This window comes from Meriones unguiculatus, chromosome 1 (assembly GCF_030254825.1).
Source record: "Meriones unguiculatus strain TT.TT164.6M chromosome 1, Bangor_MerUng_6.1, whole genome shotgun sequence".
Classification (NCBI taxonomy): domain Eukaryota; kingdom Metazoa; phylum Chordata; class Mammalia; order Rodentia; family Muridae; genus Meriones; species Meriones unguiculatus.
Window position 1 is genome coordinate 103905625 of NC_083349.1, and position 17947 is coordinate 103923571.

Genomic DNA, 17947 nt, shown 5'->3' on the forward strand with positions numbered 1-17947 from the left:
TAGATTAAGCTTTCCATCACTGGTACAAAGAAAATTTGCACTCTCCTTCCTTCTTTGTTCCATTCATATGACATTGGAAGAAAATACTTTGTAGGTAGCTAATCCTCAATTACGAAGGCAAAAGCTGAGTTCCTACACAGCAGGTAGAAAGACCACAGATTGCTCCAATTGTAGCATGTTCTGCTGAGGCAGGAGGTGATACTCACCCTCACAGTGGTCTCCGAGCACGGATGCTCTGTAGCCCTGGTTGCACACGCACTGGAAAGACCCCTCTGTGTTCCTGCACTGGCCATGAGAGCAGAGGTGATGGTGTTGGCATTCGTCAATATCTGGGAGCAAAACAGCACAGAGAAACTAGAATCCATCATTTATATCAGAGAAGGTACAATTTCTGGTTTGTACTTGAAAAAGACCTTTCATTAGGTTATGCACACTGAGCTCAAATAAGAGCTAATTCTACAATAAGAAAAATTCAGATGAACTTAAAAACGTAAACCAGCTGTTTGTATATGTTTCACTATTTAAACATAGATAGCAAACAGATATTTAAACAGTTTGCTGTAATTTGTGAACATCATTTTGATAACATTCAGTTTAATACTTGTTTTGAAAGCACACAGGTTTGTAGGAGCTTAAGGCAAAATTCCCCAAATTGTAGTACACAGGCTAAGTCTAGCCTACAGTATGAATGAAGTTTTATTTAAAACCACTTTGTATGTGCACTTACTATCTGGTCCATTACAGAAAAGATTTGTCAACCTTTGTTTTTAAGTAGCACAACATATTCCTCATCATTTCTAATTTATCTATGGGGCTTGGAGCAACTAGGCTTAATTCATTCCTTAATCCATCTATCTGTGTATCCATCTATTCTCATTTATTCTCTAGCTGCCTAAAAACAATGATATTCTGGCCAAATCTCATAGCCTTTGCCCTCCCCCTCATCTCATTTGATACACCACATTCTCACTCCTTCTGGAGACATACATACTCAACTTGAGTATCCTTTGTTTCCGTCACGCGACCCCGAGTTCAGGCACTCGCCTGTCATGTATCATATCTACCCCCGGGTAGCACAACCTATACTGGATGAATCCAAATACTTTACCCTCATTTGTACACTGTAATAACAGACTTCCTGGGGCAGAGGTTATATTTACCACATTCTTTACGATGCCTTAGATAACACTGTGGTGTCACATTACTTGCTGAAGGACTTGTATAACCCTAGAAATCATTTATCTTTTTCTTTTTAAAACATATTTTTTCTGTCAGTGTTTCTACAAGGTGTAACACACCTACCAGCTCCCACAAAGTATCTGGCTCATTTTTCTCCCACACTGTGATAGTCATATCTTTGGTTAGACTACGATAGCCCTTGGCAGCTAAAGTGAGTTTTTCGCTGTTGATAAGCTGGTAGATAGGTGGTCCTGGCCATATCTGACTCACCACCGAATGGAACCTGAGTGACTTTGGCAAAAGACACTGAATGTGGTAGCCTGATTGTACCATGCTCAGATCGTGAATCCACTCATTTGTAGGCAAATGGGGTCGGGATTATAAATACAAAAATATTAAGAGGGGTTATAGAAGAAGTCGCCTAATGTGCACGCATACATGAAAGTGCTTGCGTACCCCCTGCCATTGCCCACTCCTAGATGAGCAAGGCATTAGATGTTCTAGAAAGGGACGCCTGGGAACGCTACCACAGTAATGGTAGACGCTTCTGTCCTTACCACCAGGCATCCTTGATTTTATAACAGTGTCATAGATGGCTTTGCCTATGAAACAGTCTTTCTCTCTGAGAATAAGGGGAAAACTATTTCAGTGCGCCAAAACCGGCAAAGAAAAAACAGTGAAGCTGAACACACCCTGACATTATTAATGTGATACAGCATAATGGCAGGCCTATACAGTAATTGTGAAATACAGTAAATAAAACCTCACACTAATTTCAATGCTTAAATGGAAATTTGTTTACGCATTAAAGAGTTACACGGACACCTTTTGCTTAATGTTGACGCTTATCCCCCAGTCACCAATGTCATTTCATTTCAACCTTAACTCGCTTTATTTTATTCTACTGGCTTGTCTGACTTCTGTGGAGGTACCTGGGTTTCTGACACGACAATGACCCAGGCTGGGTCAGTCGCCCTCGTCTCGGCAGGTCATGATGCCACACGCCTACCTTCACATTGGTCTTTAGCCGCCGACAGCTGATAGCCCTGTCCGCAGGTACACCGGAAGGAGCCGTCAGTGTTTCTGCACTGCCCATTCAGGCATAGGTTGGCTTGCTGACATTCATCTATATCTGTTAACACAAATGATGGCAACTGATTTTGAAAAAGAGACTCTCAAGGGAGAATGTCTTAATCCCTACAATGTAGTAACTCACCAACCAGAGTGTTGAGCCGGGTAAGTTAAATGATTACAAAAGCAATTACATCTCCTCATCATCTCACTCTGACACTTTGAATATAGCATAAAAATAGCATAACAGCTTGAACTTGAAAACAGAAGGCAGAATAACAGTAACAGCTATTAGATTCTGTAGGCCCACTGCACTGTATAAAGACAGAAGTAAACCGATATAAGGAATAAACTAATCTAAATCTGCACAATTACAGAAGGCAACGGAAGAATACACTTTTTTTTACATCTTGAATGTAAGGTCAAAGTGTTACGTTAAGCAAGACTGACCTCTTCTTCAAAGGAATACAGAAACATGAAAAATGGTACTAATGTGACATATGACGATAATGGGAGACTGTGAAAGACGTGGTATTTGAGGATTTAATTTAGAAAATAATCTTTCCATGGTCCAGGAACATAGCTGTAACCCCAGAACTTCGGGAGGCTGAGTCAGGAGGAAGTGCCACCTATGTAGATACATAGTGAAATGCATCTCAAAAATTTCCAAACAAATCTCATGTGTTTTCTCTCATGAATCTAGCTTGCTTTCTCTCCGTGTGTATGTGTATGTATACACACATGTACATGCACGTAAGAATGTATATTTGGGGCACAAATGTAGACATGGGACTACATGTGTCATGAAGCAGTAGAGAGAAATATTCTAAAGAAGAATCAGAGAAAGGGGAAAAGGGAAAGAAGCAAAGAGTGAAATGTGGTGGTAATAGGACATAAAAGTGTTACAGTGAAATACATTTTCATGTACGAGTCAGGCATCAACTGAAAAAGAAATAGTTCCGGAAGAATAAAAAAAGAGCCTTGATAGAAGACAGAGCAAGTGGCTGAGAAGGAGTATAACGTTATATATACATATATAAACATTCTAGTTGTTTATTTATTTACTTTTGTTTCTTGAGACAGGGTTTCTCTGTGTAGTCCTATCTGTCCTGGACTCACGTTGTAGAGATCCACCTGCCTCTGCCTCCCAGAGTGCTGGAACCATAGGCGTGTGCCACCACACCCAGCTGTTTTCTGTTTTTGTTGTTGTTGTTGTTGTTGTTTGTTTGTTTGTTTTTGAGACAGGGTTTCTCTGTGTAGTCCTGGCTGTCCTGGAATTCACTCTGTAGACCAGGCTGGCCTCAAACTCATTGAAATCCACCTGCCTCTGCCTCTTGAGTGCTGAGATTAAAGATGTGTGCCACCACTGCTTGGCCCCCAAAATTATACTTCTTAAAATTAAAAGAGATATTTCCTTTTTATTTACTATTTATTTAGCAGTCAATAGTAATGGTAAAAATATTCAGGATACTTTATCAAATATTTCTACATTTACAGATAAATACTTTTAAAATTGGAGTTTATTTTAAAATAGAGATCTGCCAAAATGTTTTTAGATATTAACTAGAAGTTGGAAAAACTGTGACAATCCATTAGAGTATTATGGGGTCTTTATAAGTTATGTTGGGAGAGGTAATAAGGGCATGGCAAAATGTATATACCATACAACAGACAAAAGGCAAATGAAAACTGTACATATCACATACAGTTCTCAAGAGCTGTGATGCTTATAAACCCACTCTGGATTTCCCCGCAATAAGGAGCTCAATATGCTTTAAGGAGATGGATGGTAACAAACGCAGGTACCATGGTCTGTTTCTAAGGCCAGCAGCTCAATTCTGCTCATGAGGGAAGTTGAAACACAATGGGAAGTGGGACCCCAGCATTACCTTGACAGTGCCTATGGTCTGGTGTGGGGCTATAGCCCTTGTGACAGGAACACATGTAGGAGCCTTCCAGGTTGGTGCAGGAGCCATTGGTGCAGACCTTTGGCTGCAGGCATTCGTCCACATCTAGCATGACGTTGCATAATGGAGAGAAATAAGAAGAAAGGAAAAGACAGCATGAATCAAAGATGAGGGATGGGAAGAACAGCCCTGAACCCCTCACATAGGCTCTGAGCTGCAGTCAACTGCCCAGTGCTAGAAGTGTGGGCACCTCGCAGAAGTGTTTCATGCAGAGAACCTCAGCTCCTCAAAGCCCTCAGCTGCAGGGAAAAATTAAGCTGTGTTTGCTTCTCACTACAATCTAGTCTAAGTAGTCTTAGCCTATAACTTAATCAAAATATCTTTTTAAAGGAGCCAGAGGGGTCAAGGACACCACAAGAAAACCTACAGAACCAACTAACCTGAACCCTTGAACTCACAGAGACTGAACTGCCAACCAGGAAGCTTCCATGGGATGGGCCTCGGCCTTCTGCGTGTTTGTAACAGTTATGCAGCTGGGTCTTCATGTGAGTGGGTCTTCTAGCAGTGGGAGCAGGAGCTGCCTGAGTCTGTTGCCTGCCTTTTGGACCCTTTCCCCTAACTGGGCTACCTCACCTAGCCTCAATAGAAGAAGAAGAACCCAGTATTACTGCAACTTGATAGGCCAAGGCTGGTTGATATCCAGAAAAGTAGAGGAGGCCTCTACTTTTCTGAGGGGAAAGGGAAGAGGGACAGATGATGGGGTGAGAGTGAGGGACGGGGAAGAAAAGAGGAAAGAGAAGCTGCAAAAGGGATGTAAATAAATAATTAATAATAATTTTTAAATGAGAAAAGGATTTATTTTTATTTTAAATGATGTGTGTGTGTGTTTGTGTGTGTGTGTGTGTGTGTGTGTGTGTGTGTGTGTGTGTGTGTGGTAACATGTACATATGAGTGCAGGTACCCATAAAGCTAGACGATAGACCGCCCCAATCCCAACCAGAGCTGGAGCTATCAGCAGTTGCGAGCCAGGAGCAGAACTTAGGTTCTCTTTAAGGGCAGTACGTATGCTCAGCTTCCAAGCCATCTCTCGTGCGTCACCAAAACATCAAAATCACTAAGGCTCTTAAATGCGTTTCTTCCATTTTTCACTGTTCGCCAAGAGAGCGACAAGGTGGAGTGTTGGTAGCCCAGCACAGACTTTGTCTTCATTTGCAATCCACTGCTCTGACTGCCCTTATTTTCACTGCACTTTACGAAGACTGTTTTCTTTCATAAGAGAGAACTCAGAAATAAAGTTGGACTGAAACACAGCAGAGGTCCAGCTCTGAGTGTGCTCGTTGTGAGTTCCATGTGCGTACCAAGGAAGAAGCCACTGGCATTGCCCATGGAGCTCAGTGTTAAAAAACAAAAAATCAAAAACAAAACAAAACAAAAAAACAGCCAATTACAGTTACCAATCTTAGTTTCTAACAACAGAAAACTAGCACTTCCAGTCTGCCTCATTCCCTGCCCTTTCTTTGCTTGTGGGAACCTACTTTTGTAAACACCAAGAGCAAACAACTTGAAAGAAGATGCCAAGAACGGGAGCCAAAGTAAATACTGGAACAGAACAAGCCTGGACACAGGGCACATAAATTCCAGACAGCAGCGAGAGAATGTCATGTCTAGTATCTGGTTTAGTTTCAAAAATGTTAACAAGTTCAGAAATGTATGGACTCTCTGTTTAATTACTCATGCCCCCCAAAAAAGTGATTTACAGAGCTATCGAATGTAACAGCAACATCTATTCTTAGGGCCATATTTTATTTAAACTACAAACCCTGTAGATTGCTGTGCACGGGACACTTACAAAGCTAACTTTTAAAAAAGCTACCACCATGATTAAAGGTGAAGCAGGATGCTGTGTAATATCTAGGATAGTTTCACATGCTTATCATTTTCTTTACTTGTCACAGACAATATTGCATGGAACCAGTCATTTCTGTAGGCAATACCAGTTAGAGTTGAGCAGGTGTGCAGCCTTAATGGAGATTTAGCTTTGCAAAAACTAACATGTAGCAAAATATCCCCCAAGGCATATGAAGGAAGGTAGATAGAGAGCAGCCATACACACACACACACACACACACACACACACACACACACACACGTGCATGCAGGCACACACCACCACCACCACCAAGAACGATAAAACACTTGACTGAAACATGCAGAACAAGGCAAACTCCATAATGTATCCTGAGGCCAGGATTCTTGCCTAGACCACAGAGCTGCACCTAGCTAGACAGCCTACTGAACACTCCTTTGCTCTCCCATCGGTACCTCACAGACTCACAACAAAACTGACCACACCCTTCCTTTTCTTTATGGTGTTTTCTACATTATCATACAGCACCACCATGCACTCAAAAGTCAACCTCTCCCGCTATCTCCATTTTCCATGATTGTTTTAATAGTTCAATCTACCTCCAAGATACCTCTCTATCATACCTACTTTATTTCATCCCATTCTTATTGATCCCATGGCTTCTCCTCTGGGTTGTTGTTGTCGTTTTAAAATTAAGTTTCCAAGTCTTCCCATTGCTACTCCATTATATAGCCTGTAGCCAGAGCAAAGCCTCTAAGTTGCAAGTCTGAGCAATCATTTTGCTAAGATACTGTAACTTGGTTCAGTAGTTCCCAGTGTTTTTAAATTTAGTCAAGGACAAACATGTGTGGGCCTTGGTGATAACAGAAGTTTAATGCCCTGAACTTCTTATTTCTAACCTTTGGGATAGTCTCCCACCAATATACCACAGGAATCAAGATAGACCCTGCCAACCCACCATCTGCTCCTAGCCAGGAGAACCACACTTCTACAATAGGAGGAGAGAACCATGGCTTGGTTTCCTAAATTAGAGCTCAAATCTCATGTTGCTAAAGTGGTGTATGATCATATAGAATATACATGTTACCCAAACTCTCCCAAAGCATTTACATAATGAATTCAAGCACTCTCAGTTTCTTATCTCAGGCAGGAGCTTTATCAAGAAAAAAAGTGATAGACAAATGGATTCCACATTCCACGTGGGCTGTTAGGGTGTACCAACCTGGTATCTACCATTCAGTGACTTAAACTGATTTTCCCAAAGTAAGACAATGTAGCTTCTTAGGTTAACAAGGCCAGTGGCTTAAAAAATCAGAAGTGAAAGCCATAACAGCTCAAGGATTTACGTATACATCTCACAGCTCATTAGACTACCACCAGTCCCAAGCTGATCCTTATCAACTACAGTGTTCTGGGAGACTGAGAAATGCCTTGTTCAAAGCTAGGGACGGCAGGCCAATAGAGTCTTTACTACGCAGTAATGATTTGTCCTTACTGAACTCTGGCCGGCTCACAGAACACTCCTTCCACTTTTGAAAACCTTCCACACCGTTGTTTGAACCAAACATCCTACAGTTCTTTGTCAAGATTAACATGCAGATCAGTGGTAGAGAGATCTCCAACTCTGCCTTCTTTCGTCTTTCTGGGGGAATGAGGACAATGCACCCACCTCAGCCCTCCGGCAACTTTCCACTCTCCACAGTTTCACAAAGATATCTTCCGGCTGGCCAGCAGTCCCGCCTTGCTAATTGCCACTGCCTTGGGATGTAATTTAAATGAGTCAGGGATCTCTTTTGAACTTTCATAATATCCTGGGAACACATCACATCGCCTCAAACCCATGACTGGTGGGCATGAGCTACCAGGTGCAGAGGGACCGATGAGGCTGTCTCCACCCGTTCGCGTTCTCCTTGAACTACTCTCACTCTTACACATCACCTGTCAGTTCCTTGGAATTGGCCAGAATTTGTCCCAGTGCAGTAATTTACATGTATTATTTCCTGTATTTTTCAAGGAGATGAATCTGTCAACAACATGAAGCAATCATTTCTCTGAAGCCTTCCAACCACAATTAATTCCTTAGTCACCCACATAGACTTCAGGCAATGACATCCTGTTGAACTAAGAACACACTGTCATATTCCAGTAATCCAGTCACATAAATGCAGAGGTCGACCACCCCCTCACACAAGCGTGTCCTAAATGCAGTGATCCCTCAGCTACTCCCCATGTGTAAGCTTTCATAGGAAAGATAGGGCAACATACTTGACAGAAAATCGAGCACGGAGAAATGAGAGACAGCTGTTGATTGTGCCAACATTGGGAGACCATCCCAGCTGTAATGATGGTGCAGTAAATCCCAGGAGGTTAGGCCCCCTGTCAATTCCGATGAAGTTAAAACATGAAATAGCAAGCTGCTGACAACAACCTGCTACAAAGCTGACACAGAACCACTCTCTTTTCAGAACTTGAAAGGAGCCAAGACTCCCTACATCCTACACAAACAGCCAAGGATGATCTCAGAAAATCAATCTTCAACTGCATCCACTCAGTCACAGGCTTTCCACCTTTTAAAAGGAAGACTACCATTCAGGAGAATGCTGCTGTCGGTCAGGATGGTACAGAACCACCCTCTCTAATTCCAGAGCCCCTGAGCCATAGTAATTCACACTGTTTACAAAGGCTGACTTCAGTCTGCATAGCTTTCTCCTTCCTATGAAATTTTTAATTTCTTTGTTGTTTCTTTTAATTGCTTTGTTCATTAATTTTTTTTAATGTGTATAGTAGGGGCACACAAGATTTTTTACAAATGGAAACACTGAATTTGTAAATAAGAGGCTTGAGATTTTGTTTTCATTCTGGTACTACATGTGGCTTCCAGTAAGCTGCTTAATCTCTTTGAGAATCAATTTTTGTATCTATCCCACAAGCTTATTTCTATGAAGACCAAGACAGAAAAATAAAGTAAAAACTATATAAAGAGGAGTTTTTATTCTTGTCCTACAGCTGTGGTTTCTGCCACCAAAAGAAGAACCCCCCCCCAAGGAGGTGAAATATTTCTACACTGAAAACATTAAAACACTAAAGAAAAAATGGAAGAAGACAATAGAAAACTTCCCATGCTCATAGGTTGGCAGAAATAACATGGCGAAAATAGCTAGATAACTAAAAGCAAAGTGTACTCCCACCAAAATCCCAATCACACTCCTTTACAGAACTAGAGGTAAATTCTAAAATTCACATGGAAGTGCAAAGAACAATAAATAATCAGTCCAATCCAAAGCAGAAAGAGCAATGTTGTAGCTACCAACAATATCTGATCTCAAATTATACACAGAGCCATAGTAATAAAACTGGTACTAGCACAAAAACAAATGTAGACCAGTGGAATAGAATAGAAGGCATTGGGATGACCACAGTCACCTAGTTTTGACAAAGGTGGCAAAAGCATACATTAGAGAAGAAAGCCCCCTTTAGGAGTGCTGGAGAAACTGGATATCAGCAAGTCAAAGAAGGAAACTAAATCTTTGTCTCTCGCCTTATCTCAATTCAGAATAGATCAAAGACTTTCATGTAAAACCTGACACCCTAAAACCACTAGGAGATAACATAGATTTAAAAAAAAATAAAAAAAAGACATGGCACAGCCTAAGATTTTCTTAATAGGATCCCAATAACACAGCTAAGAACCCCAAGAACAGACAAATGTTATTCCATGGAATGATAAGGTTTCAACATAGCAAAAGAAAAAATAAGCTAGACAACCTATAGAATTCTGATGGAAAACAAAACAAAACAAACAAACAAAAAAACCTCTTTGACAACCATACAGTAGACATGGGATCAATTACCTAGCCTATATGAAGAATTATAGAAATTAAATGGAAAAACACAAGTCATCCAGCCAATAAACTGGACAATGAAGTGACAGGCAGATTTAAAAGGAAACACTGATAATGGCTGATAAATATTTGAAAATTGTCAACATCCTTAGACACAGAGTAAACTCCAGGCAGAACTGTCTTGAGATTCCATCCTACCAACTATCAAGGAAAGAAATGACAACCAAAGCTGGTGAGGATGTGAGGAGAGAACTCTCATACATCGCTGATGAGAATGCTACCTGGTACAGCCTCTGTGGGAATCAGTATGAGGACGCTTCAAAAAACTAAACACAGAACTACAGGTATAGGCCAGATATAACAAGTCCTGTGTATATTTTTTGAAGACAATCTAACACAGGTAGAGATAGTGCCCACCCATGCTAACCATTGCATTATTCATAATAGCTGGAAACTGAAAAATGAAATCATGGTATTTGTGGGAAAATATTGAGCCAGAAGTCATTGTATTAAGCAAAATAAAAAAGACATATATGGGACCTCTCTCTCTCTCTCTCTCTCTCTCTCTCTCTCTCTCTGTGTGTGTGTGTGTGTGTGTGTGTGTGTGTGTGTGTGTGTGTGTAAAGGAGACCATGAGAGGGGAGGAAGAAATCTTAAGAGAAGAGGGGGGATTAAATAAATACAAATAAATACGATAGGAAAGCAGAAGTAGGGACTACTTAGGAAGAAGGGAATCAGTGAGAGAGAAATAAGCAGCAAGGGGTGAAGGGGAAAAAAAATAAAACTAAAGTCTGCTGACCCTGTGTACCTAAATGCTATCAGGAACCCCATCACTTTGCACAGTAAATTAAAGAAAATAATACAGAGTGGGGACTTTTGTTGTTTCCACACTTTTGATTCTTCCCTGGAATCCAGTGGACACACAGTCAATAGCTCAGTAAAGACTGACTGATTACAAGACTCCTTTGTCATATAATGACATCTAGTTAGGGGGAAGGGATCCAAAGGAAGGCAACAGAGGCAGAGACAGCCCCTGCTCCTGCTGATAGAGGTCTCATATGAGGACCAAGCTGTACATCTGTTGCCATATACTTTTAAGTAAAAAAGCTTCTGCAGTACCAAGTCTTCAGTTTCAGAGCAGTCTAGAAATGCTGACACATTCCACAAAAGTTATCTCTGCAACACGAATTCTGAAAACAAGTTGCAAACAGTGTGCTCTCAGAAGTGTATCCTTCCAGGGCTCTGAGCCTGGTTAAGACTGTGGACACTAAGTTATTCAAATGCCTGAAGACTATCACACAGAGAAGGCTTTCGTGGAAGCCAGGCTGTTAGCCCAAAGGGAAAAAATTACTCTAATAAAACTCCCAAAACTCATGTTCCCAAGTCATGTGGTCTGTCATAGACTCAACTACCAAGGGAGTCAAGTGATCCTAAGAAGAGTGGGCCATACACATCCAATTGGTAAGCATTTTGAGTTGTGAAAGTGAGCACACAGAATAATGGGTGCAAATGGGAAACAGTAACACTAGTATAGATGCCCAATCTACCAAAAAGCGTAATGGTTATTAGGGATCATTAATGACCCCACAGAGATGTATTTTAATCCCTAAGAGGTCTATCCCATCCATGTAAAAATGCTAAAAAATTAAAATGAAACCACAAAATTACTTCCTATTAGAAACTCCCAATAGCAAAGGGAGAATTAAAACAAAACAAAAAACAAAACTACATGCCATGGACTTGAAGAAAGCCAAAGTTGCATAGTTGTATCAAGAATGAAGAACATGACATACATACTTAACATAGTACTGTTGTGTTTTGTATTTCAGGATAATGGTAATAAAAAGGCAGTATAGTTGGGGAGTTATATTTATTGGATCCAATCATAAGTGCTTTATATAGCTCATTTAATTCTGGTGATTTGACCGGCTATAACAAAGATGTTTCAATCCTTCTTTGGTACATCACAGATAATGATACGAAAAACCTGAAGTCTAATAAATATAAGAGGCTGTGTTTCTTTGAACATACTCATGTAAAAACACAGTCTGCAAAGGGACCCAAGAGCAGTAATGTGCTGAAACACCACAGCCTCCTGGGCAGGGGCCACCTTCTCCAGAGATGGCAACTACTAAGTCCCAAACCTAGAACATTCCCAAGCTTTTAAAGAATTACATAAAGCTTTCAATTAAGAAGGGGGGGAGCAAATTATGAAACTATCCTAACTTCTCTGGACTCAAAAGATTTTAAAGAAGCAAATATCAAGCTGGCAAGATAGCTCAGGGGTTTATCCACCAAGAGGAAAGATCAGCGTTTGATGCCCAGAATCCACATAGAGAGAGGGTGCTAGCTCTCATGGGTTGCTCTCTGACTTCCATGTGCATGCCATGGCAGACTTACATGCGTGGAAATACATATGAGTGAAACAAATACAATAACAACTTCATATCAAATAGTAGTTACTGCTAGCTATTAAGAAAGAAAAATAAATACTTGGCAGAGATCACCTTATTCTAACATGTCATCTTAGCACTCTGGACACCAGGCTCTCTAACACTCCCCCATCTACCTCCCTTTTCCCTTTGGGTTCATTTCTTTCTCTTCAGAAAACTCACTGCATTGGACCCCTGCATGCTTCATGGGATGATGAAACGAACATAGGCCAAGACGTGGAACAATTTGCTCAACTCAAAATACATGGCAGGTTCTCTTGGGGGCTAGAGCAGTGGTTTTCAACCTTCCTAATGCTGGACCCTTTGTTACAGTTTCTCATAAAACCATTTCACGGCTATTTCATAGCTGTAGTTTGGCTACTGTTATGAAACATAATGTAATTATCTGTGTTTTTCAGCAGTCTTAGTGACCCCTGTGAAATGGCCATTTGACCCCTCAGAGCAGTTGTGACCCACAGGTTGAGAGCCACTGGGCTAGAGGACTGTTTCTGGATTCACAGTTGCACTATACAGTTCAGGTTGGCCTGGAACTTGCTTTGTGCCTCCGGCTCTCCTCAAATTCACAACAACTGAACTAAAGGAATATGTCATTAGCCCAGCTAATACTGCACCTTCGAAAAAGTATTTTAGAACTCCCAAGTAAGGAGGTGAGAACTGGAAAATAAAGACACAGAGGGTAGAGGTCAGCATTCATTAGCATTGTCAAAAATTTTTATAATTCAAACCGGACTTTGAGCTCTCTCTTTTTCTCTCTCTCTTCTTTTATATGGGTGTGTGTGTGAGAGAGAGTGATGGGTTGGCATGAAGAACATGAAGTTCTAAAGAAAACAAACAAACAAAAAACAACACTGATTGACCCAAACTATCCCTAATAGAATTTTAAATAAAATATATGTATGGGTATGTATTATCTGCTTTCATTCCTACTCATCTTTCCAACACTAGAAGCTCTATTAAACAATAAAAAAATTGATGGAAAATCAATTTCATTAAAATCTATAACTCCCCCCATACGAAACTGAAAAGAATGGGAAGTTTAATATGAGCAATGAAGAAATGGCAATTCTACTTTGGAAGCCTGTATTGACCTATGTATTATAGAATCTGACATTTTATCCAAAACAAGAGAAAAAAAAAGCATACTGCCTACTCTTAATAATGGGAAATATAAATTCTTAGCAATGCAAACACAAGGAGTTCAAGCGTGGCTTTGATCTAGTTGTGCAACAGAGTGACCTGTAAAAACTCAGTGTTAGTCCTACTCAACAACCATCACTTTCTCACTCACCAGTTTGGGTAGACACATAACATTAGTGAATCCACATGGAAGTGTAGGATAGGTTTACACTATTGTGAACTACAGTTAGTTAAGGCAGAGTTGGCTAAGGCATTGCTTCTGGTTCATACACACCAGTATATGAAAATGAAAACACACACAAAAAAGAACTCTGAAACCTATGCAAGATAGGAAAATTAAAACCAAATGTACTTTCTGAGTAGCACCAAAGACACAGACAGCAGCTTATCAATAAACAATCGATGAATGGAAATATTTTCTTCTTTTCTTCAAAGATATACATCTCATAATCCCATTGGTTGGAGCTCCTTGAGGAAATAAATGGGAACACAGATGAGGATGGGGATGAAGATGGGGATGGGGATGAAGATGGGGATGGGGATGAAGATGGGATGCAGATAGGGATGTGGTTGTAGCTGAAGATGGGATGTAGACAGGGATTGGTATGTTGATGGGGATACAGATGGGGATGGGATGCAGATGTCGATGGAGATGAGGATGAGGATGTAGATGGGATGCAGATGGAGATGTGGATGCGGATGTAGATGGGGATGGGAATGGAGATGGATATGGGGGTTGGAATGGAGATGGGGATGGAGATGGTGTTTTAGAACAGGGGCAACTATACCAGCAACAATGCTACATAGGCTCTGATGCCTGGGGATGAGGCCAAATCTCTGACATTGGGAATGCCTCTACTGCCAACTAATCTTCATCCATCTAAAGCACGCAAATGTCTTCCCAGAGTTATCAGGAAAAAAAAATCAGCATTTATAAGTGAATAATGGGCTTGCCTGCTCCATCCCCACATTTTCCACCAAGTTATCTCTGTTCTCTGGGATCAACTACATTGACCTTCTGCTTCACAACCAGGTTCCTTTTCCATAAGCCCCTGGCACAAATGTTGCTCTGTCAGAAACGGTCTCCCTTCTTTCCCCATCTAAATGCTCACCAAGGAGTGTTGAGAGCAACCTGTTTTATGATAGGTTTTGCCACTTGATATAGTTCAGTATGTGAAACAATTGTTAGGTTGTGTGTGTGTGTGTGTGTGTGCATGTGTGTGTGTGTGTGTGTGTTCACTACAGAACTGGAGAGAAATTAAAGTAGAAATAAATGATATGTTGAACCCACATATTCAAGGTTCTGACACGAAGTAGAAAGACATCGACGTCTAAAAGAGTTGTTCATTATATGTGCATTTTCTTGCATTCATGTACATGTACCACATGCATGCAGTACCCCAACACCACATGATGATAACAGAGCCCAAGAACAGGAGTCACCTGCAGTCACAGACTAGTTGTAAGATGCCACGTATGTTCTGGGAACTGAACCAGCGTCCTCTGCAAGAACATCCTGTGCTCTTAACAAACCAAACGCTCTCCCCAGAACCAAGGACTCAACTTACAACACAGGCAAAGGGATGCGCAAGGGCAGAGGACCTCAGCCACTGACTGCTGCTCTTCCTCAGCACCTCCGGTCTTACCTTTCTCTGAACTCTGTGTGTGCCGTGCCAGCCTCTTGCTGTTTCCCCTCTTGCACTCCACCTCCCTGTATTTTCCTCCCTTTAGACCAGTGCTGGGCACTGAACACAGGAACTTACACAAGCTGGGCAAGAGCTCGGCCACTGACCTCCGTCTCCAGCCATTTTCATTTTGAGAGAAGAGTTTGTTATGTTCCTTAACCTGGACTGTAACATGGGATCCCTCCACTTTAGCCTCCCTCATAGCTGGGATTACAGACATACTCTTCACTTTTAAAAGCTTTTTGCTCTCCATATTTCTTTCCTATAGCGTTTATCATTTTGTTTTGTTTCATTTAAGATCCTATTAGAGTCCGTTTGGGCCAATCAGAACTATTTGTTCCTTTTAGAACTTCATATCCTGTGTGCCAACTCACTTTTCTACATTCTCCGTGACTGAAAATTACTCAAAACTGTCCTGAGAATCACATAAATTTCTTCTTTACTTTCAGAGAAACAAAAGCCTGATGGGAATGTGGTGGTACCTACCAAGACATTGTCCATTCCAGCCTCGGAAGCCTTCCGTGCAGGGCACACACTGGTACGCACCAGGGGAGTTCACACACTGTTCGTCAGGACAGGTGCTTGGCTTCAGACACTCATCAATATCTGAAAAGGTAGGAGGTTGGGTGGTGAACAGAAAACTCTGAATTTCATCATGACAGTGAGAAAAAGCATCTTCTATTTCAGCGAACACAATAACAGGGTGAGCCACTGGGTCTAGTGGCAAATATCCAACAGGAACACAGGTATAGCTGATGAAATATTTGTACACATCAGAAGAGTAGCCTTCTCCACCCTGGGAACCAGTGGGTCATCTGAGGCCACACTGTGGACCAAGCCTTTGAAGTGATAGCTCAGCTTGCCAGAAAGAAACACAAGAAATGAGGATGTGCGTGAGGAAGCCGCATATCCATGTGATAGAGGTTTTCTCCTTAGTCATGAAGTCTTCACGGAAATCTTCCCTTTGCTTTTATGGACCAAAGGATTTTTAGGCCTGAGTAACTTAAATCTTTCATATTATGTGAATTCCTTAGAGGTAGGAAAAGAATGAGGGGAGAATGAACTCATCAGATACTTCAAAATCTTTCTAGAAAAGGTGACATGACCATCTGTAAATTCTCCAATAAAATGCCACTTTTACTATCCACTGCTAAGTGACTTTATTAATCCTTCTTTAGTGAGAAATCACTTTAAATATGGTTGAGAGGTTGTCAGAGGTAGCGACTACAATAGCTTCAGGTGTGTGGGTGTGTGTGGGGGTGTGCACAGCATGTGTGTGGAAGTGAGAGAACAACTCGTGGAAATCGGTTCTCTCCTTCCACCACGTGGGTTCTGGGGACTAAACTTAGGCTGCCATGCTTGGCAGCAACCACCTCTACCCACTGGGCCATCCTTTCGTTCCTAGGCATAGAATATTTTTTTTCAAGATGCCAAAAAGGGGGGGAGGGGTCTAGTTTAAAGCTGTGCCATCTGGGGCCACTGTCTCCATATATAGCAGAAGCCTACTTTCCTGGAAGAGCATTTTGTATTTAAAGAAACACATTTAATTCAATGTGTATATTTAATTCAAAATGTACAGAAGAGAGGACCCTAAAACATACTTATATAAACAAACTTTTAGGATTCAAGCCAAAATATGAAAGTGAAAATAAACAGAATTGGCTCACTAATTAAAAAATCACAGGTATTTGCTGTCTTCATTTTAAATACCTTTAAGATCACTTTGTGGAAGAAGCTTTTGTAGAAAAGATGCTTAAAGTGAATATAGTTCATGATTATGGGAGTAAAACAAGCATCCAATTGTTGCTGCACCTACATGACACAGTGATGTGATCTCTCTCTCTCTCTCTCTCCGTTTTGTTCCAATACTCTGGGACTTCTACAAAATTACATTTGCCAGTTTCATTTTCCAACATCATATTCTCCTCTGGATGTGAATCTCTTTCTTTCTTTCTTTCTTTCTTTCTTTCTTTCTTTCTTTCTTCCTTTCTTTCTTCCTCCCTTCCTCCTTCCCTTCCTTCTTTCCTTCCTTCCTTCCTTTCTAAATAGAAATGCAACTGCCAAATCAGAGATTGCCATTACACTGGCCCCATAAATGAGGTCCTGTGTTGAGCAGCATAAGGCAGAACCTGCAGATTTGCTGGAGTACTTCCTGCTTGTCCTTCATCTATAAAACCAGGGCCACTTCCTTGTGACATTTTAATGGGACAAAGTAAGGGCAAATGAGATAATATCTGGAAATTACAATGGGCTCCTTGGAGACATAGCTATGTTTGAAAGCAGCTTCATTTGTGACATCTTAGACAAGCTTCAGGGAGCCAGAGACCTGGGGACCTTTGGTTCTGGCCCATCATGGAATTAGAAAACAGTCACATCATTTGGCCTCTTTTTTTCTTTTTCAAGCCTTTTTTTTTTTTTTTTTTTTTTTTTGTGGAGAAAGAATGAGGCACACCCAGGGAACTCTAGTGACATATTAACTGGAGTTAAATAATTCCCATGGGTTATTCCTGAACATTCTACCAACTGTAAATGACAGGATATAAAAATTTCTAGTCTACTCTTTTCTGTCATTATTAAAATGTCCTCTCTCTATTTTGGGACTGTATACAAAACATAATTAAGGATTAGCATTTGAGTTATTTGTGTCTGGATGTTTGTCAAACTTATCTCCACTTTTAGTGTTATTTTTGCTTGGGCCAATAACTATAGAGGCACTGAGAAGACTTAGGCAAGAACAAAGAGTCACGGACAAGGATTTGAAGAACTTAAACTTGAAAAGTAGAAGGTGACAAGTGTCACACAGGCT

The 17947-nt window shown here is 40.9% G+C and overlaps 1 protein-coding gene across 7 annotated transcripts in view; it reads right to left on the reverse strand.

Annotated features, from left to right (window-relative positions):
- The window catches only part of Ltbp1 (latent transforming growth factor beta binding protein 1), a 374971-nt gene that overhangs the window by 85406 nt on the left and 271618 nt on the right, over nt 1-17947 (reverse strand). For all 7 annotated transcript variants that reach the window (XM_060364375.1, XM_060364381.1, XM_060364393.1 and 4 more), the window contains 4 exons: nt 15628-15747; nt 4140-4262; nt 2189-2311; nt 207-329 (listed from right to left, as the gene is read on the reverse strand). In XM_060364375.1, coding sequence (XP_060220358.1) covers nt 207-329; nt 2189-2311; nt 4140-4262; nt 15628-15747 — 489 coding nt within the window. The remainder of the gene's footprint in view (nt 1-206; nt 330-2188; nt 2312-4139; nt 4263-15627; nt 15748-17947) is intronic.